The sequence below is a fragment of the Cervus canadensis genome, chromosome 7 (assembly GCF_019320065.1).
Source record: "Cervus canadensis isolate Bull #8, Minnesota chromosome 7, ASM1932006v1, whole genome shotgun sequence".
NCBI lineage: Eukaryota > Metazoa > Chordata > Mammalia > Artiodactyla > Cervidae > Cervus > Cervus canadensis.
In genome coordinates this window covers 45,393,032-45,415,821 of record NC_057392.1, presented here as the reverse complement: position 1 = coordinate 45,415,821, position 22,790 = coordinate 45,393,032, and the positions used below count along the sequence as shown (strand labels likewise).

General features: G+C 40.1%; 1 protein-coding gene across 15 annotated transcripts in view; it reads right to left on the bottom strand.

The window, feature by feature from the left end:
• Window positions 1–22,790, bottom strand: part of KALRN (kalirin RhoGEF kinase) — a 671,401-nt gene that overhangs the window by 178,210 nt on the left and 470,401 nt on the right. For 6 of the 15 annotated variants that reach the window (XM_043473179.1, XM_043473181.1, XM_043473183.1 and 3 more), the window contains exon 34: window positions 4,212–5,640. The exons of the other annotated variants lie outside the window; for them this stretch is intronic. In XM_043473179.1, the coding sequence (XP_043329114.1) occupies window positions 5,578–5,640 (63 nt within the window). In that variant the 3' untranslated portion in view covers window positions 4,212–5,577. Of the gene's footprint in view, window positions 1–4,211; window positions 5,641–22,790 lie in introns of those variants that run through there. 15 annotated transcript variants of the gene reach the window in all.

Genomic DNA, 22,790 nt, shown 5'->3' with positions numbered 1-22,790 from the left:
AGATCCTATGCCACCTCCTTGTTACCAAGCTTTTGGGTTTCTGATGCACATCTCAGAGTGTGCTCAGAGCTACAGAGTAGAGTTTCTTCCTTACCCCATTCTTCTCTCCCCAGGCATTTCTTTCCCAATGATACCTATTTTATGTTGAAGCTAAAATAACTCATTATCTTTGAGCATATAGTAAGTAGAGAGAATTAAAATGGGGAGATGCTCACATGGGTTTATGATCTACATCTAGAATACACTTCAACTTGACTATTCTATGTGATTTATAAAATGATTCTAATATATGCCATGTATTTGAGTATAGGATTATTTCAAACTCATTTTCATAGCCTGTTCAGTGGCTCTTATAGTGTCTGGTGCAGAGTAAGTGCTTATTGAATAAATGAGTGGTCCCAATGGTGGTACAGGAAGAAAATGTTAGAATATCAAAGAGTTGAGAGACAGATGAGGACAGTTTTAGAAATGAAGTTTCTAAAACTTTTGCCTCCAACTAATAAAAATAATTGGGAAAAAAATAAAACCTTTGCCTCTTGGATGGTCAAAACATATATGGTAGCTGAAGAGAAACAGCTCTTTGTAACTCTTGGTTCCTTGTCTGTGAGATTCAGTGGGAGACCTTACTTTCTCACTATGAGGAATCAGTGCCTAACTGGAGAAAATAACAAAAAGAAAGGCAAGTACTGGAAAACAGGATTTTCTCTTTCATGTCCATGATTTTCTTTGGTATATTTAAATACCTGGGAATGTGATTCATCAGTCATTGGATTTAACAAAATCCACTCTCATTTCCCCATAGGCTTTAGTGATACAGGAAACTTTTCAATTATCACAACTAATGGAATGGAAGCAAAAGTACACATAATCAAATACCATTTCTATTTGTCTTTGGAAAGTATTATGTCTGCTCTTCCCCAGGCAGCTTTGCTTTTATGATGATTAGTTCTAGCTTGGGCTAATATTAAAATGAGTTTGCATTTTCTCTGTACAATACCTGGCAGTAGAAGAGAAATGTGTTTATGGCAGAGGAAACTCGTGCAGGGCTTAGAATTTGTCACAGTTAATCACCCACATGGATAATCTACATGCAGCAAGTGGGATTTTGAATAGACTAAAAAGGCAAAGAGCAACTACATGTCCTGGATTTTAATGGCCCGGGGTAGATACCCCAGGAGAAAGCTATAGCTCATGTTATGAAGAGTGTGAGTAGAAAAAGAACACTGAACTAGGGGGAAGGCAACTGGTGTTCTCATCCTTGATGCCCAAGGGAGGCCATATAACCTTTTTGTGTTTCAGTTTCTTTATCTAGAAAATGTAATAATGACATCTGTAACTGTTTACCTAACAGATTACCTGCCAAAAAAGAGTAGTGAATAAAAGGGTTTGTAAAAGTATTAAACACTAGGAAAACACAAAGTATTGATAGACAAACAGTGAAATACTGTCACCAGCTTTTCACAATCTGTCCTTTGCCCTAACTCCTCAATGCTTGGAGTCTTGGGCTGTGGTTTCTGAAACTTCACCCAGTTTTTTAAAAAAATCACATTTCTTAAGGATTCTGCTCTTCCAGGAATAGCTACTTTGATAATGTCCATGGGTCCTAATGAATAGATACATCCTTTATCAGGATTTTAACAGAGATCTTTCAGCTATAATAATTAACCTTGTTGTTGTTGTTTAACTGTTAAGTTGTGCCTGACTCTTTGTGACCCCATGGACTGTAGCCCGCCAGACTCCACTATCTGTGGGATATTCCAGGAGAATACTGGAGTGGGCTGCCATTTCCTTCTCCAATAATACTTAACCTAGTGGCTCTCAAAGTGAGAGATCCCTGGACCACCTGCAGCAGCAGCAGCATCTGGGGATGCAAATTCTTGGACCCACCCCAGACCGAGTGAATCACAAGCTCTGGGAGTGCAGCCCAGCAATCTATGTTTTAACAAGTGCTCCAGATGATTCTGGTGTACACTCAAGTTTGAGAACCACTGCCTTAACTCAAAGGGAAAAAGGGAAACCCAGGAATTGGGCTCTGAGACATGCTACTGAGAGACCTTTACTTCTCTGAAGGAGGTAGGATAAGGCTTATGGGACTTTTCAAATCATACTGCATATAGCTGTGCGTGCGTGCACGTGTGTGTGTGTGTGTGTGTGTAAGTAAAATGATGGCTGAGAACATAACCATCCTACCTAAAAATGTATCACCACCTTCCTTAGCACTCCCCACTTGCCTTTCTTGATCTACTTTTCCTTGTAGCATTTATTACCTCTTAATATGCTGTTATTTACTTATTTCAGTTATTGTCTATCTCCCCCAGCTGGAATGTTCACTCCATAAGGCAATCTGTTTTGTTCACTGCTGTGTCCCCAGTTCTGAGGGCTGTGCATGTTTCCTAGTCAGTACTCATTACATATTTGTTGAATTAACAAGTGAATGAACAACTGCTGACATTGAGAGATAAGAAAATACTGGGTCAGATCAAAACACTGAAACACCTGCAAGAACCCTTCTTACAGCACAGGAGCCTTGCCTCTCTGTTCCTGCTTTGGGCTCTGAAATAAGTCTGCAAACAAGGCTTGGGTAACTGCCATCCTCAGGGGTTCAATTCACTATGCTGTTTGATTATCATTACAAAATGTGCTATCTGGTTTTTCCTAGGCTGGGGATAGTGTACTGACTGATCAATGCATTCACAGGGCTGGCTATGGGCGTGCAAGAGACCAGAGTGTGACACAATAGGGAAAAGGCAGTCTAGGAACAGAAACCTACTGAATTCTCATCCTTATGCTGCCCTAACTTGCTATACTGTCCTAACCAAACTGCTTAGCTGCTGGGTCTCCTTTCATCTGTGGATCTCAATGATCTCCAAGGTCACTTTCAATTATATTAATAATTACGTATCCATTCAAATATTACTTGATTAATGCCTCCCTCCTCCACTAGCAAGCTCTGTGACAACAGGGGCTGAGTCTGTATTTGCCCACCCAGTTCATAATGCCCAGCACATGGGGGCACTCAAATATTTGCTGAGTGAGCAAATTTCTGTGAAAATCAAACGGGAATCTCAGCTTCATCAGCTTGTGCTCTATACAGCTAAGTTCAAGGTATGTGGATGTAGGTTGCAAAACCCTGGCCTGGAAGAGATCTCCAATCAACAGGAAGAGCAGGATGCTGGCTCTGCCTCCCTCCACCAATCCCCAGGGCAAACAGAGGTTGCAAAATTCATTAAATGCATTCATGGCAAGGTATATGGGAGAGAGCCCAGACTGGGCGCTGGCCATCAACCCTGTGGTCTGAAGAAGCAAGGGTTTGGGGATCAGAAACCTGAATCACAGATCTGTTATTCTCTAGTTTTATGACTTTGTACAAATTATGTACTTCTCTCAGCTTCAGCATTTTTATCTGGAAAATGAAGTACTGCCTGCCTCTCAGGATGGCTCTGAAGATCAGAGGAGTTGATATATATCAAGTGCTTTCCCAATAATCTGGTGTAAGGAGGGTGCTCAGTGTATGGAAGCCTCCTTGTCTAATCCTGCCTTTTCTGCCCCTTACAAGGTTTCTAACAAAGCTTCCTGTTCCAAAAAACTGACCCAAGTTGGTTATGGCTAATGGGAGTGCCCTGGCCAGCCTGGCTTAAGGGGAGATAGAGATCAGAGTCAAAAGTGTTTCTCAAAATATTTACCTTTGGAAATACATACTTTCTCCATTTGCTTCTAGTTTGCTTAATGACATTTTGAGATTTTGAACTTGCTCTAACTTGATATCAAAAAGTGCAATTTTGTAAATAAATCTTAACAACTGATAATCACTTGAATGTACTCTTATCAGTGAACAGGATGAGTCAGAACTTAACTTCTCTATTTGGCTGCCTTTGTCTCTCCTTCTGCTTTGCTCTTTGAGGGAATTATCCTCCAGGTCCTGCCTTGCCCCCTCCACCTTCCCCCACCACACTCATGACTTCATATGACCATCTTTGTCCTGGAAAACAAATTCTGCTGCTAGGCAACCAGAAAACAAAATCCACAGTGGTTGACATGATTTGCACTGTGATGGCAATTGCAGTGGTGCCACCACCAGGCCAGACGTACACCCATTGCATCTGTCCTCAACAGATCTTTCCAGAAAGTGGGATGGGGTGCATTCCTGGTAGAAAATTAAGGGCCTCAGTACTCAGCGGAAAGTATTTATAAATCACTATATATCAACAGCCTGCTTTAGAATAATTTTATTAGAACACATTCAAGAAAGTGACATATGGAAAAAGACAGCAGCAATTCTTAGTCATGCAAATGCCCATGTTAAGGTTCTCCATTGGATTTAAATTCAAGTACAAAGACAGTCCTTTCCTGAGCCAGGTGCAATTCCAGAGCATGACACTTTTGAGTCGAGAGCATGTTTCCTCTGCAAAGTTCAGAACACTGAACAAGTCCCACCCTCACAATAAGCTTGTGAGATACATGGAAGTGTAAACGTTCAGGATTTTAAGGAACCCTTTACCCAAGCCCCCCCTCCCATAACCCAGCCAGGGGAAGTGAACCCAACTTTGGGACCTCTTATAAATAGATTTAGTCTATTGAAAATAAAGCAGTGGGTCTTAAAAAAAATTAGAAAATGAATATATACATACATATATATATAATGTAATGGAATCACCTTTGCCTCTTGCCTTGGTGTGGGATTTCCATGAAACTCTGTGTTAGGGGTGGGGGCTCTCAAGTGTTTTGGGAGTTGGAGGACTTTTTTTATTTTTTAACTTTTTATTATGAAAAACTGCAAACATATACAAAAGGGAGAGAATGATAGAACGAACACCCACGTGCCCATCATCTAGTCTCAACAATTATCAACATGTGGCCAGTTTGTTTATTTCTTCTCCCACCTCCCACCCACCCCTGCCAACAGGATAATTTGGAAGCCAAGGAGGGCTGGTAGGGTAATCTGCGAACGAGATACCTCAGCAGTGAGTAAGGTTAGGGAGGAGCTAGAAAACAGTGGCAAAACCTGGGTAGGTTGAAGCAGATGGAACATTTGTTGGGAGAAGTAGTTCCTGCCAGTGTTTCAGATCGGTTGGAGTTGACCCTCACCTTCCATAAACCATAACCATAAGAGGTCCCTTTTTCCTTCTCCCTCCTGTTCATGATATAGGGGAGGCAGGCTAGATTAAAATGATGAGTTTTCCCAGATTGGGGCCACTGACAAAAGAAACATTCAACGTGGAGAAAAACTCCAGGAAAACTCTAATGAACCCCAACCAGGGTCGGGGGCCTGATGTTCAGACTGGGAGCTGGGGGAGTGTGTTGGGCCATGGGGACACTCACAGGTCCCTACTGCCCCACCCATTTTAGACTTTGGAGAGAAGCTTGGCAACCTTGAATTGCACCCAGTAGAGAAAGAAGCAAGGGGCCCCGAGGAGTGAGCCCATGGCCCAGGGGGCAGATTTTGCATGGAACATGTTGCCCTCTGAGCAAAGGTTGCACCCCACACCAGCCCTGCCAGAGCAGTCTCAAGAGAGGTGGGTGATGGGAGTCCAGGTGGGAGGTCCCAACGGCGGCACGGCTAACCCGGTGAGCTGCGTGCTAAACGTAAGTGGAGAAAGGATCTCCAGGTCCCAGGTACCACCGAGGAGCAAGGTTGCCATCCTGTTAAGAAAAGGGCCGGGGCTCTGTGATTTGCATATAACTTTGCAAAAATTTTCATGAGATCCTGTAGCCCTTTATAGAAAACAGAGTGAAACCATCAGTGTGACCTAGTGTATTTCTAGCAATCCAACGCACACAGTGCAACCTGGCAAATACACAGTCATTATTTTAGAGGAAATGGAGGAAGCAGAGTGCTGTATAGGATAGTGCTTGGTCTGAAGGTTCAGAAGTCAACCAGGTCTAGCATCCAGAGGAGGATCACTGACTGGCCACTTTTAACTGTGAAATACTGTCAAGAGTGCAAACCTGAACATTGTTCTTTGCATTAGTTCCCTGTAGAGCAATCCTGTTGTGACTTTCCAACTTCCCAAACAAACAAAGAGAAGTGGAGCCAGGAATAATATAAATAGAGATACATTAAATAAGAGGTCCAGTGGCAGTGATCATTAGTGTTTATTTCATACCTTTCCTGTCTTTTTTTGGTTTCGTTTTCTTGTTTCAATTCTTTTAGGGTCCCTGTGTCCTACCAAGTCTTAGCATGACATTCAGCTAGAGAAAGAAACTGAGAAAAGTTTACCCATTTATGCAGCAGATCTTTAGTAGTAACTGACTTAACACTCTTGATGTCAAGTGTTTCCAGGGTCTATAACGTAGTAATCTGGAACTTTTCTAAGGCATTAGGCTGGTTCATGCACACTGCAAGGCTGGCTAAGGGAATGGATTACTGAGTGAGGGAGTGATGGAGCCATGCCAGAAACCCCATATTCTAGTGTGGTTCTACTATCTCTACTGGGCCTTCATAGAGAAACAACTTCTAATGCTACTGGAAGAGTGAAATATTTCAAAAAGCAATGGTTCTTATCCAAGAGAAAAGTTTAAGATGAATGAAAGAGTCTGACCTCCCATTTGACTGTGGTTTAGCTCAAGGTGTCAAAGGCTACCCTATGGAAATGAGAAAACCAGTATGAGACTCTTTTAGTAAGAACTCCAGCCAGGCAAAAACTGTTCATTAAGGGACAGAAAAGCCTCAGCATGGAGTTCAAATGGCAGTTACTCTGAACTGTGGAGAAGGTCGGGGGTGCTAGGGATTCAGAAGGGAGATGAGATTCTAAAGAAAGTCCGGGACAGGATGCATGTATTTGTGAAAGGGCAAAGTACTGGTACCCACTGAGCTCACCTTTTCCAGGGCAAAAGGGTCTCAAAAAATTTTAATCATATTTTCCTTTGCATAATGTTACATTGACGGGCTGAGGGTAGGGACATGGCATTAACTGTCCTGATTAGCTAGCCCCCCACATCATAATTCACTGTCAGTACCAGTTTATAGATGTGCTATTACATCTGCAGAACTTACTTTAGTGGCAGAATTTAATAGTTTTACAAGTACTGAATTTGACATTTGGCTCTTTATACAGTGGTTAAAATTCTAAGGGAGGAGAACAGTTTAAAAAAGTATTTTCAGTGTCATCATTATTAATAGCTAATTTATTTGTGTCAGTTTTATTATCACTATTATTAATGGCTAATATTTGCTGCATGTTTACCATGTGCCAGGCAAAGTGTTGAGCATCTGGCATGCATCATTTCATGAAATGTGGAATGGGTTAATACCATTACTCCCATTTTGCAGACTGAGGCATTAAGGTCCTGCCCAGGATCATACAACTGGCAAGTGGAGGGGCTGAGATCTGAACTGAGGTTGGTTTGACTTCAAAGTGATCCTAACTGCTGTGGTAGGTTGCCTTTTGTAAAGGAGAATCCATCTGCTAAATGATATTTGTATGTGTGTATGTTTGCGGATTCCAAAGAACTTAGAAAGCATCCCTCACATATTTGGAGGATCCATGTTATCCTTGAAGACATAACTAGAAGTGGTTTGGGTCACTTCAGTATGTGTATTTATTAGATTTTGCACAAAAACTTTTATCTCCTTTTAAACCTCAAGATGTGATGGTCTCTGTGTACCTGTAAATCTGATGATGGTTATGTGAGACATATAAGAAATTCAGGCATGTAGGCAAACTGAACACTTGTTCTCCAAAACTGAGAAAATACATGCATTTACATAGGAAGTCATTATATTATATGGCCCAGTTGGTGCCTTAAAAGAGTAGTTAACATCCATACATCAACATTAAAAAGCAACGGCCATTTATGATCTCATTGAGATGATTTTCTGAAAATCTAGCCTAGGGCAGAGACTAGTGGGAAAAATTTAAGTGGAAATGTGGTTTAAAAAAATGCCATTAAATTTCTTTGAAATGTCAACGATCTCTATTACTTAGACAATAACTCTCAGCTTGGAATTCACAGATATCCCATATCCAATCGCCCTCTACCTCTGGCATTCTGATTCAGCAGGCCAGTGAGGAGCCTGGGATGAGTTTTTTGAAATGTTTCCTTGGTAATTCTAGGGGTCACTTGGTTTAAAATCATTAAGGCACAGGACTTTTCTATGTACCAGACAATACATGGTTGGAAAACCTGAGTTGTGCAGCATTTCAACTGCATTTTCACATCTGCCAGTATACACTGTCCAGAAGCACTTGGGCATTTTCCATGAGGAGCAAGAATCAGTGAGACCCATATTGATAGGATAGCAGCTTTTATTAACCACACCTTCCAGAATTCTTTTTTTGGGGGGTATATTGGGATTCCTCCCATCTCCCCCTATTCAGTTATGTGCTAAGTTGCTTCAGTTGTGTCTGACTCTCAGTGACGCTATGACTATAGCCTGCCAGGCTCCTCTGTCCATGGGATTTAACAGACAAGAATACTGGAGTGGGTTGCCATTTCCTCCTCCAGGGGATCTTCCCAACCCAGAGACTGAACCCACTTCTCTTACATCTCCTGTATTGGCAGGCAGGTTCTTTACCACTAGCGCTACCTGGGAAGCCCAGGTATAGACTCCTTCATAGAAACACTTTACTTATTTATTAATATACAGCAGGTCTCATTCTAATATTAGACACTCATAACATGAGTTTTCTGAGTTATAAAGAGAGGTTCTACAGTCTCTGGGTAGAACATCTAGTGGTATAAAAATAGCCACAAATGGGGAACATATTTGTTATATTATAGATTTATATCCTTTCTTGTTCTACAAAGAATTTGAGGCAGCTGTTTTACAATATGTTTTTAAATGCATCTTCAGTTGACTTTATGTTCTAGATGTTTCTATCTGATGGATTTGGAAGCCACTGAGGCAGGTATGTGCCTGAGTTACTACTTCTGTGGCAGACATAATAAACTGTCTCTTCTAAATTCCTGACTCACGTCATGTTCTGTTAGGCACAGCAGACTGAGCAGTTGACATGTATAATACATGGAACATGGTATGTTCCTGGTTTTTTATTCTTTTTCCCCTTGCCCTTGGTATTTTCAATCAAGTGCATTTCATTCAGTTGATCAGGAGGGAGAAATGATAGGAGTTAACAGTATCTGGGCCAAAATGTTACTTTGTGTGTTTCTGCCTGAATCATCCAAATTTTCTGGTTCATGGACTTGGCCAGCAGAAGGCAGTGTACATAGCAGACATGAGAAAGACCTGGGTTCAAATCTCAGCTCTGCCACTTTCTGGATGTGTGACCTTGGGCAGGTTATTTAACTTCTACATTTTCCTCATCTGCAAAAATGAGGATAATGATACTTACCTTGAAGAATTGTGAGGATTGAGTAAGAAATTACATAAAAAATGCCAGGCTCAGAGTAGGCATTCAGGAAGAAAAGACAATTGTTACTCTCAGTTGTCTATGTGCTGGACGCTTCCTTATAGTAGCCTTCATGCTTTCCTCGGCCTGTTCAGTTACAGCAGGGGCTTCTAAGGGAAAGGACTGTATGACTCTCATTAGATGGGCAGATTTGTCCTTGGAGGGCACTTCACTGCTCTGTGTTCTTCTGTTACACTCATGGAACTGCAAAGCCCATATTAAATGGTTTAAAAGAGCCTTTCTCCACCTCAAATTTCAAACTAGAGCCCAGACTGGAAATATTCCTTCACCAGAATGGGAAACTGAGATACAGAATAGTACAAATGTTGAATCGTGCAGACAGAAAGACATCATGAATTATGTTTTCAGTTTAGCTCTTTTTCAAAACTGATTTTTGTGACTTTCTTAGTTTTTTCATGCTTCCTACTCTACTTTTGGCTTCTAGCCGTGTGTGTGTGCTGCTTATACTGACCCCAGGGCTCCTCATCTGGAATTCGGTGAGGAGGTAACTGGCAAGGAGTGGTCGGCCAAGCAGCTTGGTGAAGAACAAAGAGGCCTCGGGGTGCTGCAGAGACAGGCTCTGCTGTGTCCCCTCCTGAGTGACAGATTGGGAGTCCCCACTTGCAGAATACTATCCCAAAGGAATGAAATCGGCCTCAGCAAGGAAGAGTCACTCCCTCTGTTTTTCATCTTTTCATTTTTCCTTCTGCTTTTGGAGAGAACTGTGAGACTAGGCCAGGTGGTAGAAGCATCCTTGACAATGTTTGTTTCATGTAACTTTTTTGTTCCAAGTTCAGAAAAGTTAGAAACTTTCTCTACCGAAAATTATCAGAAACTTTCCATGTCCTTTGAGGGTAGGAGAGGAGGGAGGAGGAGGTAGGGGAGGGAGTGGGGGAGCTGTGTGTTGACCTGATGATGAACCTACTGTTAGGAACCTTGCTGCCCATGCAGGGGTGACCCATCCTCTCTACCTGGGGACCCAGTGTTCCCACACTGATCACTCGGGGAACCCCTCCATCTGGAATCATAGGGGGTTAAAACCGAACTTGAACATGTCTGCCTTCTCTCCGTCCCACTGTATATCTCTTCGTAAAATCTCTTCATGAACTTGAGCATTTATTTCAAGCTTTTCCTCTCACCTTTCCTATACTTTACTAAACAGCTGAGTTTGGGGAAAAACTCTGATGAACTAACCTACTATTCACCTTCCCTATTTCCCTGCCTGAATTTTCCTCCTCTTCCCTTTCGCTATCCAAGGCTCCTGACCTTCAAAAACCAAACAAAGTTGCCAGTTCCTCAACTAACAACCTTCAGTAACCTTGGCCCATCCTGCAAGTCAGCCCAAATTCACCGTCTGGTCACTTTCTCTCATCTTCAGATGTTGAGGGGAAGTTCATCCCCCTGTTACCTACTAGTCACCTGCTCATCCCTTTGTCTTTGGTTCACACAGAGGTTTGATCCAGAAACCATCTAATAATCGTGACCCTTCCTGTCCTTAAAAATAACATCTACTCTTTTTTTGATTAATAAAAGTAATCTGACTTATCGTGGAGAATTTGGAAAAAGCCACCATCCAGAAATAACCACTACTTACATTTTGGTGTATTTCCTTCATATATACATACATGCATACATATATGTATATATAAGTATCTGTATATATGCATATAGAAGCACAAACACACACACATATACACATCCACATTCCTTTCAGTGTTTAACAGAAGAGTCAGTCTTTCATATTTAGAGGGAAAAGGAAGATCCCAGGCAGGTCGAAAAGAAAAATAACCCCAGGCTGCAGCTCAGGTAGGCTCTTCACCTGTGTCAGCTGTGGCCATGAGCTTTTGGGACACATGGCTTATTGGTTTGCAATGTCATGGACTTGATGGCCAGGGGAAATATCTAAGCTATCCCTGCCTCCCAGACCACGTGAGTGAATCCTTCTTAGAGAGCAACACGGGAAACATAGTCAGAGACACACCAAAATTCATAGGTACACACGAACATAAATTATACACGTAAAAACATATTCAAACAAGTCTTTTCTGAGCCCTCTCTGTGAATGCCCACTCTACCTCAATGCGTTGCTGATAATACAGTGTATCACATGTAAGCCTTATTTTTAGTGGGTCTCAGGGTTTAGCTGCTGAGATGAAAACTACCCATGGGAAACAATAGCAAACTGGAAGAAGATGCTTTCTCATAAAGTGCTGATGGAAGGGACTCGAGAGAGTCATTCTAATATCATTCTAATAATGATGAAGATGCCTTCCAGCAACATTCTTCCTGAGGTCAGAAACATCTTTTAGGACAGAGAGATAAGTTTAGAGACACAATGATGCAGCATGTGTTACAGACATATACTAACAAAGGTGATTATGATTTGAAGGATCATTATATTTTAGTGAAGATATAATCACACATATCTACCAGAAAATGTGAGAAGAGTAATCTGCAGACAGCAAGCGAGGGGTAGGACCAAGGAGAAGGGGCCAGTTTATCAGGGCGCTCTAGGTCCTAGAGAATGTTGCTGTGGTTTGGGAGACATGCTTCTTCTCTTGAAGCTCCCAGGGATAAACTTGATATATTATATAAAAGTCTAAAGGCAGGCTGAGAAAAATGCAGCCACTGTGATAATCCAGTGGAATGTTATTTCAGGAGAAGGACAGAGAATGAAGGAGAGCTGAGATGGCTTAGAGACCAAGCTGCGGATGGGTATCTAGACCATGAGCAGACCTGGGAGGTGGCATATGAGTTTAGTTTCAGTTCTGCTGAGTAGACTACAAAGAGTCATTCAAGAGCAGTTATGTCATAGACAATTGAAAATATGGTGCTGGATCCTAGGGTGAAAAGTAAAGGCTATAAACAGACATCTTTCAATTCATTGTTAAAGTGCAACTGTATGCACAGTATAATATACATGCTTTGGATGTTGAAGAATAACATTTGACTGTGGGAAACCAATATTGGTGGCTCAGAGGTGGCAGCAGGGGATTAATGTGGAGAAATAGTGAGCTTTTCCATGAAGGAGGCATGAGTCAGGCTAGAAGTGAGTGGTGGGTAGGATGTGATTAGGTAAAGTCAGTGGGCATTATGGGAAATGGAAGCAGCAGGAGCAGATCATGACATGAGTGGAGGCAGCTGACTGCCACAGTTTACTATGCACCAGATGCTGTAGTAGACAGTAAAGATAGAAGTATCATTAAAACCAAGCCATGATCATCAAGCAACTCACAATGTAACATGGGAGAGAGACATACAGGTAACCAATTATTTGGTAAGTGCAATTAGGTTGCAACCTACAAATTGCCAATATTTGATCAATCATTTTGGATCCAATCCACAAAAATGGCAGTTTCACATGATTCAATCTAATCTAAGTGTATTTTAGTGTATATAACAGATAAGGGTCTCTAAAGGATCATATATAGGAAGGAAAAATTATATAAATGTCTTTGGAGATGGGACTGTACTTTATTCTAAGTATACATGCTACTGAAGGCATTTAACAGACAAGTGAGATGTTGAAAGAAATGTTTTAGGAAGATGAATTTGGTATCAGTAGAAAAGATATGATGCAGGGGCAACATCCCAGAAAGCAGTAGGGGGCGAGATTTAGTAGGCTACTTAAAGAATTTAAATAAAGGGTAAACAGGGCCTGACCAGGGTGATGTGATAGGTATTTTGAGGGAATCATCCTTAGGACTTGGCTGTGGATTGGCTGGCTATCAGGGGATATTGCGCAAAATGGATCGACAGATATAAACCTGGGTGTCTGGAAAATTCTGCTTCTGCCCCAAACAGGGAAGTCAAGCCAGGTTGCTGGTTTGAGAGAAAAAGGAAAATTTTCTGATGCCAAGACTGAAGAAAGTTGACATCAAACTATAAAGACTAACGGTGACAGTGTTCATTGTGTCACCATTTGGTCTTGTGTTTGCTTGTTCATTTCCTGATTTCACAGGAGAACTGAGAGTTATAAGGTTGGGGACTAGCTTGTTTGGTGTCACTGCTGCATCTCCAGTCTGCAATACTGCCTTGCACATAGTAGGTTTGCAAAAATGTGCTGAGTAAATAAACAGTGAATATGAAACTGTATTAGGAGTAAGTCACTTCAGAGATATCATCTTGGAATTTGTGTCATGGACATCAGAATGGAAGCAACAAAAGCTATTATTGAAGGTAGGGGAAGATCTAGGGAAGGAAAAATCAAGAGAAGTTCCAGTTCAGCAAACATGAAGCAACAAAGAGGTGTGAAATGGCAGAAGGAAAGGAGGCAGCTGACAATATGAGGGAGAGAAGAGATGTTGAATGTACTAGACGGAAGTGGGTACAAAACATCAGACTCAGAGCATGTGGATAGGTTAACCTGAGACACTCTGAGTCGAGAGAAAGAATGAGAGCATATAAAGAGTTACACATACAGGTGAAGATATGAGTAATTCTGTAACCATCATGATAAAACAACTCTCAGTATTTCTTAGGTGCTACCAACAAAGTCCAAATTCCTTTGAATGGTGTCCAGTGTCTGCCATGGTTTGACCCAACCGATCATTTCAGCCTTGTTTTCCACATCTCACCTCACAAAGTCCACACTTCATCAGGCATATTTACTGTGCATGTCCCAAACTTATCCTATATTTTCCTTTCTCCCTGTCCCTGTTCTAGATGTTTGATCCATTTAGAATGACTTTCCTCCCCACTCCCAATACCAGTCCTGCCAAGATAAACTCTACCCACTTGGTAAAATTTAATGCTAACCTTTTCTAATCTTCCCAAACTAGGTAAGTTTGATTTTCTTTTTCATTTCAAGATAAACTCTACCCACTTGGTAAAGTTTAATGCTAACATTTTCTAATCTTCCTAAACTAGGTAAGTTTGATTTTCTTTTTCATTTAAAAATATTTTGCTAATTTATTTTTAAGAAGTTTAATTATTTTTGGCTGTGCAGCACATGGGATCTTAGTTTTCCCATCCAGTATTTGAACAATGCCTCCTACATTGGAAGTGTAGTATTTTAACTACTGGACCACCCAGGAAGTCCTCTGATTTTCTTCATAATATCTGTTCCCTATTTCTAGATCTCTTTCTTACCCATAATGCCCAACACATTACCTTGTGTTTATTGGGTCTTCATTCATTGATTTAATAAATAGTGACAGAGTCCCTTCTGTGAATCAGTATTTTGTTGGATTTGGTGATGTAGTGGGGGTATAAAACAGATATGTCTCTGCCCTCATGAACTTAACATCTGGTGGAGGAAGCAACTGAGTAACCAAACAAATGCTGAGATAGTCAATAATGGTGATAGGCTCTAAGAAATAACAATACAGAATACTGTGAGAGATGTGACTTGGGGAGAGGAGTTAGTCAGAGGGTCAGGATGGGCTAAGAAGAGAGAGCAAATGGGGTAGACCGTGGCATGAGAGGACTAAGAATTTTCTAGGCAGAAGAAACAAAGGGCCTGAGATGGCAAGAAACCTGACACAAGAAACCTGGCCTTCCTGGAAGGCCAGGAAGATTGCGAGGCAGGAAACACGAGGAAAAGTGGCTGCAGTAAGGAGAAGAGGGCCAAGGTCCAGGTCATGCAGCCCTCATAAGGCATACTGACGATTTTGGTATTCATCCTAAGAGCAAACGGATGCTTTCAAAGGGGTTGAAGCCATAGACGTGAAGAGCTTACACTTTAAAAAAATCACATTGGCCTCAGAATGGAGAAGAGATTAGCGGAAGGTCAGGGTGAATGGGCACCAATTAGGAGGCTTCTTTCATAGACCATGTGTGACAGTACAGCAGTGTGGACTAGAGTGGATTATACAGACCATCAATAGATGCCAGAAGAGGGCAGAAGCAGTCTTGAAGTCAATAATTAGGATTGAGAAAAGTCGCGTTTCATCTTTACAAATCTCTCCACTAATGTAAATCATAGTCAACAGCACTTCAGCTCTCCAGACCCCTTGGGAAATGTGCCTTCAGGATAACCAAGTGTTCTGGATGACAAAAGGTAAACAGCAACACCAACTTTTTCTCCCCGTTTAAATCTTTTTATGAATAGCTTTACATCTCTGACTTCTTAAAAAGAAAAATAAACTGGACATGGTTTCCCTTTCTGTTGACAATTCCAGCATGAGTAATAGTTATGGCATAGGACAAAATATGAAGGATGTCCTAAGACATGCCAGGTTACATACTTTCAGTAAATAGGACCCAATTGCTGGAGTTTTGCTTCCTTTGTCAGCTTTTGCTTTCATAGCTTTTCTGCTTCCTGTTTTGCTATCAGTAGCTCAGCTTTTGTGGCTACTAGTGTCTACAAAGAAGTAACTTTCTCTTATGGGCTAAGTAATTAGATGAAAATGATGGTAAGAATTACATATAAAATTAGGATTTGAGAGGCTCTCCTGTGAGCATAGATGCTTAGTTTTGCTATGTAAAGATTTTCTACCTGGGTCTTAGATCTGTTTGTCAAACAACTAACCGAGTTCCAAATCCAATGGGCTTATCATCTTTTTTCCTAATACATTTCATTGCTTTAACTGTATTGCCTGTTATATAATATATAAAGTGTAACAGATATATTTTAAAATGTCAAAGTCTTTGTTCTTATTCTTTTAGTAAAACAGGTAAACTTAGGGATTGACAAAAGCCCACATTATGTATAAAGTTTCCGTATTGGTATTCTCTACTATTCTATGGAGAATAAAATGATGAACTCTATTTTAAAGGACTAAATGTAAGAAATGTCTCATTATATCCCATTATATGAGCCTTTAACTTACAAATGTGTTGCCTTCAAAATTTCAAATTAGATTTAGATGCTTTGCAAGATGCTATAGAGTGAAAAGACTATCCACAGAGTGAAAGCAGATATTTACAATATATATAACCAACAAAGGATTAATATCTAGAATATATAAAGAAGTCCCAAAACTGCATAAGAAAAAAACAAACAAACAGGCAACCCACTAAAAAACTAGGCATCATGCCCCTGTGACCAACAGGAGCATCGCAGAAGGGGAAATCTAAAGGCCCACTAAGATATGGAAAGATCTTCAACTTCATTAATACTTAGGGGACTGCAGATTAAAACCATAAGCAAATATTACTACATACCCATCAGATCTGGTTTTATCAAGTATACATGATGATGTGGAGCAACAGAAAATCTCACATATACTTATAGGTAGGAGTAGAAACCTGGTATCAGCACTTTGAAAAAAAAAATTACGTCATCTGTTAATAGTAAAGTGGAAGATACACATTCACACTATCACCTAGCAATTTCTTTCTCTTTTTTCAACTAGCAATTTCATTCCTAGCTTTATACCCTAGAGAAACTCAAGTACATGTCTTCTACAAGGATACACATACAAGAGTATTCATAGCAGCATTGTTCATAATAGTCCCAAACATCCCATGTGCAAAATGGATAAATAAGTTGTGGTATATTCATACAACAGAATACTATACAACAATGAAAATGAATGAACAACTACACATGTCAGCATGGATGAATTCCATAAAAATGAGTGTTGAGCAAGAGAGGACACACACAGAGAGAATGATTCTAGCCATATAAAACTTTACAACAGACGCATTGAAATAATATTCTTTAGGTATACATACATAGAAGGTACAATAATAAAGAAAATAAGGACATTATTATTACGAATGTCAGAAGAATGGTTACCTCTAGGGAAGAGGACAGGGTTGTGACCAGAGAGGGGCACACATGGAGCTTTTGGAAATCTGGCCATGTCCTGCTCTTATGGACTGCATGGTTATTACACATATGTTCACTTTATAATTACCTATTCAAATGTTTAGTAATTTTTATGCATTTTTAGTATACCTATTTTACATTAATAACTTGAAGAAAAAGTTTAATGTAAACCAGATGTATCTAATTAGGAATGCATTTTATCCATAGAAATAAGAGTATAAGTAACTGCTAATCAGACAAGTCTGTAAGTCTCATTTGGTAATAGTGTAAGTCCAATACTGCACATTTGAATAAAAATAACAGAAAATAAGACAGTTGCAATATTATCAGTTAAACAAAATATATATGAGAGAAATATTGAATAAGGATTAAAGTATCTAATACCAGATTGGAAAAGATAAAAAATATTGAAGATACATAAGGTTGCAAGACTGGAGAAACTGACATACATACTCAGCTGGGGAGAGTATAGATTGGTTCAACTTCTATAGGAGGTGATCTAACAACATCTATCAAAAATTTTAAACACATATTCTACTTCTAAGAAGTTATACTACTAATAAACTCATCACTCACAAGCGTGAAAAACTATGTTTGTGTAAGGGTTACAGCCCTGTTTGTAGTGGTAAAAGATTGGAACATCCCAGGCACCCATAGATAGAAGACTAGTTAAACAAATTATGGTCCTCTTAAGTAATGGAATACTGTGTAGCCATCAAAAAGAATGACACAGCTCTACATGTCCTGCTATGAAATTACCCAGATTTGTTACAAGGAAAAAAGTATAAAACAGTACTTATTGTTTGCTTACTTGTTTAGACATTTTTTAAAAGGAATAAATGTGAGCTTTTATATTTTAAAATAATATCGCAAAAAAAACACCTAAATTTTAAATCATGTGTATGTATTACTGCTTCAAAAGTTCCTTTAAAAAATTTTCAGTACATGTGCTTAAGGAAAAACAGATTTAATTAGATTATAATGAGGAAGTATAAGAAAGTTTTGGAAAAAATTCTGAGGGAACTTTTTGATAGTTCCCATCAGAACTAACAGGTCATTTTAAAAAAGCCTGATTCAACATCAAAACAAAATACTTCTTTTGATACAGATGTATCAGTTGTATTGCTCTTTTACAATCTGTCCATTATTAGAATAATTATTCTAGAGTTAAAACTGATACAAAAGAGGAGAAATAGAAGGAAGATAAATTTCAAGGTCAAGCTCAAATTTCACTTCTGGTGTAAAAGCTTCCCTGGTTCCTAGGCTGTTGTTCAAAGTGCCTATACTTCTGTTTAAAACAATGTAGCGAAAGAAAAAAAGAAAAGAAAAAATAAAAAATGTAGCATATTTGTGGTAAGTATATATCTCAGCTAACATTCATTGTACTAGTTTCTCTGATGCTAAGTACAAAAACTGGAACCAAAGAAGTGCTAAGTACAACCATGTCCTTCCATAAATACAAATAACATGTATACAGCCACTATATCTGGCATCATATATAAGACACTTGCGGGTGTGAACTCAGAAAACTCTGGGACAAGGACAGAGGTTGTTCTTATATATTCTGAATCTCCATGGTAAATGGTCATCAGTGAACACTCAATAAAATTCTGTTGAGTAAAATTCAGTATACCTAAATATTTGAAATAATTTTCCATTTTTGTCTCTAGCTAATTTCATTCTTCTCTGTTAAAAGATTTTCCTGCTTGATCAGGAGTTAATGGTAGTGCCTACTTCAGTCAGTTCAGTTCAGTTGCTCAGTTGTGTCCGACTCTTTTGAGACCCCATGGACTGCAGCACACCAGGCTACTTATTTGCCTCCTAAATGCATAACCAATCCAGTGGTTTGGACTTTATATGCCCCCGTTAGAAGTACTGTTTTAAATCTAATGTTAGAGAACATATGCCTAAAATATTTTTCTTTGAGCAGTTTTCAATACATTTTCATGGATTCAATAAAGGTGCTTAATATCTTGTGGGTAAAGAGGCATAGAAACTGTGACTGTTCTTGTTTTGGGGGGTTGCAGGGTGAAGTGGGATGGGGAGATGAGTTAGACTCTGTATTACAGATTTCAGATTCTACGATTTGAAATAAATTCCTTGAATAAACTCTTCTCCACATCTCATCTCCTCATATCCTTCCTCCTCCTCCTCCTCCTCACCTGTTATTATAGCAGTTTTCCCTTTTTTTAAATAACAATTTTCCTTTGATATTCTTGTTTTATGAGACAGAAGTAATATTTGGGGGCTATGTGACTACTTCCTGATCTTTTCTCTTTGTCTGGAATGTCTACCTGCCATGAAGGCAACCTTCCCTAACTGAAACTCTACTGACTGCAACTACAGCTCAAAGGTGATAGTGGTGGAAATTCTAACATTCTGGTTTGGAATCATTATGAATCAAGAAGCTAAAAACTGAGGGACTACCTTCAAGAACTCCCAAGTTATCTTTTTAAAAGATCTGCTGAATTCTTTTAAAATAAAAGCTGCAATAGTGTCAGTCACAGATACACACACATGTAGTTGCAGTGCATTCCAAATATCTCCAATTTGACTATATTTAGGTTCACATCAACACAAAAGAGAAAGGTTTAAGCAGGCCACCTAGGTGCTTTGTCTGTTTTGTTCACTGCCATAACTTCTTTGTCTAGAATAGCACCTACCAAACAGTAGGAGCTCAATAAATGCTTGATAAGTTAATAAATGAGATTAAAAGATAACATGCATCAAGATAATGAGGAAAAGAAAAGGTAATGAATTTTTAACATCCTCTAGTGCTCACCAAGTCAGACTATAGTCTATGTGTAAGCAACAGCAAAGAGTCTTGAATGAAACTTTCTAAATCCCATTCCTGCAACTGAAAGGAAACCAGCTAGCAGGAGACAGAAAAGGGACAGAAAAACACAGAGCCTTTTTTTTTCTTTTCTATTTTTTACTTCTTCATAAACTTCAGAGTGGAGTATAACTCCTTGCATATGACACAGAGAGCAATGCATATGGGTGCATTCAGTCAACACCCCATAACCAGCATCAGCAGGGCCCATGCAGATTTAGAATTGCTCTTCTGAACTTCTAACCAATGTCTATATGTTGCTGCAATTAGTAGCTTCAAGTAGAACCAATTAGAGCATTAATAATGATAATAATAATAATGATGATTGGAGATGAACATTTTGAACTTAGAAAACTCAACTCTAATATGGGGAGGCTGAAAAGTTGAGTATCAACTCTGAACAAGCCAGTGACTACTCCAATACAACCAGGGCCAGATCTGAGTGGAATATGGCAACAGAAGATCAGAAAGACTGATTAGTAGAAGGAAGGGTCTGGTTGAAACTAGGGAGTGGACACATGGAATGGGTCTAGTCTTCATAGATATGCATCTTCCAGCACTTGTCTCAATAGGAAGAGCTATCAGAGCAGAAGTAGGCTGCTCCTCTCAGCAGGCATTTGCTATTTGTTGCCCTGGGCCAAAGTCCCATCCTTGGGGTTTTTTCCTAGTGGCAAGCCACCACAAAGGATAGGCCATTTTGTTTCTCTAGACAAGGCTCTGCTTTCTGGCAACAGGATCATATCATCTCACCCCAACGCCACAAAAGCAAAGATCTTCCTATGCCCATCCTGTGTCCACTATATCCCACTAGTCATGACAGATAGGTGGGCAGTAGCCATTAGCAGTAAGGTAGTGAAGCTAAGCTTCCAGGCAGGTAAAACCCACACAAGCATTTTCAATCTACGGTCAAGATCACAAAAAAGGGTAATATTTATCCGCTTATCTATATCAAGACTCCCATGTTATGGGAGAAAACACATCACATTTGACAGCACAGCACAAATGGGGAAAGGAAGTTCAGCTAGAGCACAACCACCACCTCAAAGCCTCGTTCACCCACCCCATCCACTCTAATCTCACTGCTTTGACTCTAGATCTTCATTTCATTTCAAGACTTCTGCTTGAAATTTCTAAGAGTTCACTTTCACTCCTACCAGGAGAGCTTGCCTCCAGATATCAGAACTCCTAGTGTCATCATCCCCTAGTCACCCAGGAGCACAACATTTTAAGAACAATATTTCCCAAAGCCTGTTTCCCTCTTACCAGTAGCTTTAAGAAGGTAGATTCAGTCATCTTGTTCTGCACTAAAAGAACTTTTTAACTCAGAAGGAAAAAGGGCGAATGATATGCCAAGAGGTCTGTGCAGAACAATCCAGTAAAACCCTCACCCTGAGAGCTGCCACTTCTCTCTCTGCCTCCGATCTCCAAGCTGGCCCTGCCCTCGACCTGTGCCATCTCCCAGTCTTGTATCCCTTCTCCCCAGTGTGTCCGACGGGCAGTGTACTCACTTGAGGCTTGTTTGCCTTGGACTGTTGCCAGCTAATCCACTTTAACATCTTGGCTTGATCTCAAATTTGCTTTCTGCTTCCACCAAACTTTTTACAAATAGAATTTAAGTTTGTGCTGGGTGGCAGCAGGGTTGAACTTGTTCTGAAGACTCACGCTCCCACACCGCTTGGAGGCAGGGATCAGCCTCACCACAGTGCTTACTGCCCAAGCTCTCAGAATCCGAAAGGGAAATTGCCTACAGTGGCTTGAAGACTCTGGGGCAAAACTGCACTCCCACCAAGGCAATGAATCACAAGTACTTAGTATCAAACAGTCTGTGGTAGGCATTAACACTTGATAAGTTATCTTTCCCCTTTGCAGTCTGGAGACAACTTAAAGAACCACTTTGTAATTTACTTTGGGTTGCTGTAGATTTGCTGGGACTGGGCAGGGAGGTACAGAGACAGCTGGAAAAGAAGCCAGTAACAATAGTGTTTCTTTTTGCTACAAAGTTTTAGAAGCTGAACTATCAGTTACTACAAAAGTACTATGCTTTTGATTCCATTTAACAGGCAGGAGAGTGACTTGGGCTAGAATCTGAGGTCTGCCATGAACTGGCTTTGTGATTCTGTGCAAATCACCTTGTTCCCTTTAAACAGGATGGAAACAGAGGGCAAGAGGATATCTTGGGCTCCATTCTTCCCCAAGTGTCTGTTTTCAAACTCCAGACTCACCTGGAGTCATATCTGGCCTCTGGCCAGCCCTATAGCTATCACACAGAGGTCTAATCTACTGACAAATCACCTTTTGCAATTTCCTTATTTCTGGATCAAATATTTGCACAATACCACCACTGGAAACCAAGAAATTTGTGGGCACGGTGCTCTGTGATCTGCCTGTGTACTGCAAACTGCTACTCAGTCATGGTGGGTTACCAAGATTATTTGCTTTCTAGATGATCAGTAACATTTATGAAGTCTAAGTTTAGGTTTCAGATGTATCCACCTCAAAGGAGGAGTACAACTGTATATCTTTTAAAGGTATTTATTTAAGAGTTAGAAAATGCTCCGTTACTAGATGGGAGGCAACACAAACCTCTCCCTCTAAAGAAACAGTTTAGGGCCCTGAGAAAAAGGGCAGAGTAACAGAAGTGGTGAGGACTCTCCTGGAGACCCATTACATTTTTTCTTTCTAGCTTTTAGCATTGTGCATTTAATAGGCTAGACCTACCTCCAGGAGGTGGGTCACCTGCTCAGGCCCTGCGGCTAAATGTCACACGCTGTCACAATCTCATTCTGGAGACTCAAACTTGGGTGAACCATCTTGATCGTTTTCGTTTTTGTTTGTTTCTTAATGAAGATCAATAACTTTATTTTTGTATTTTTATTATTTTACACATTTA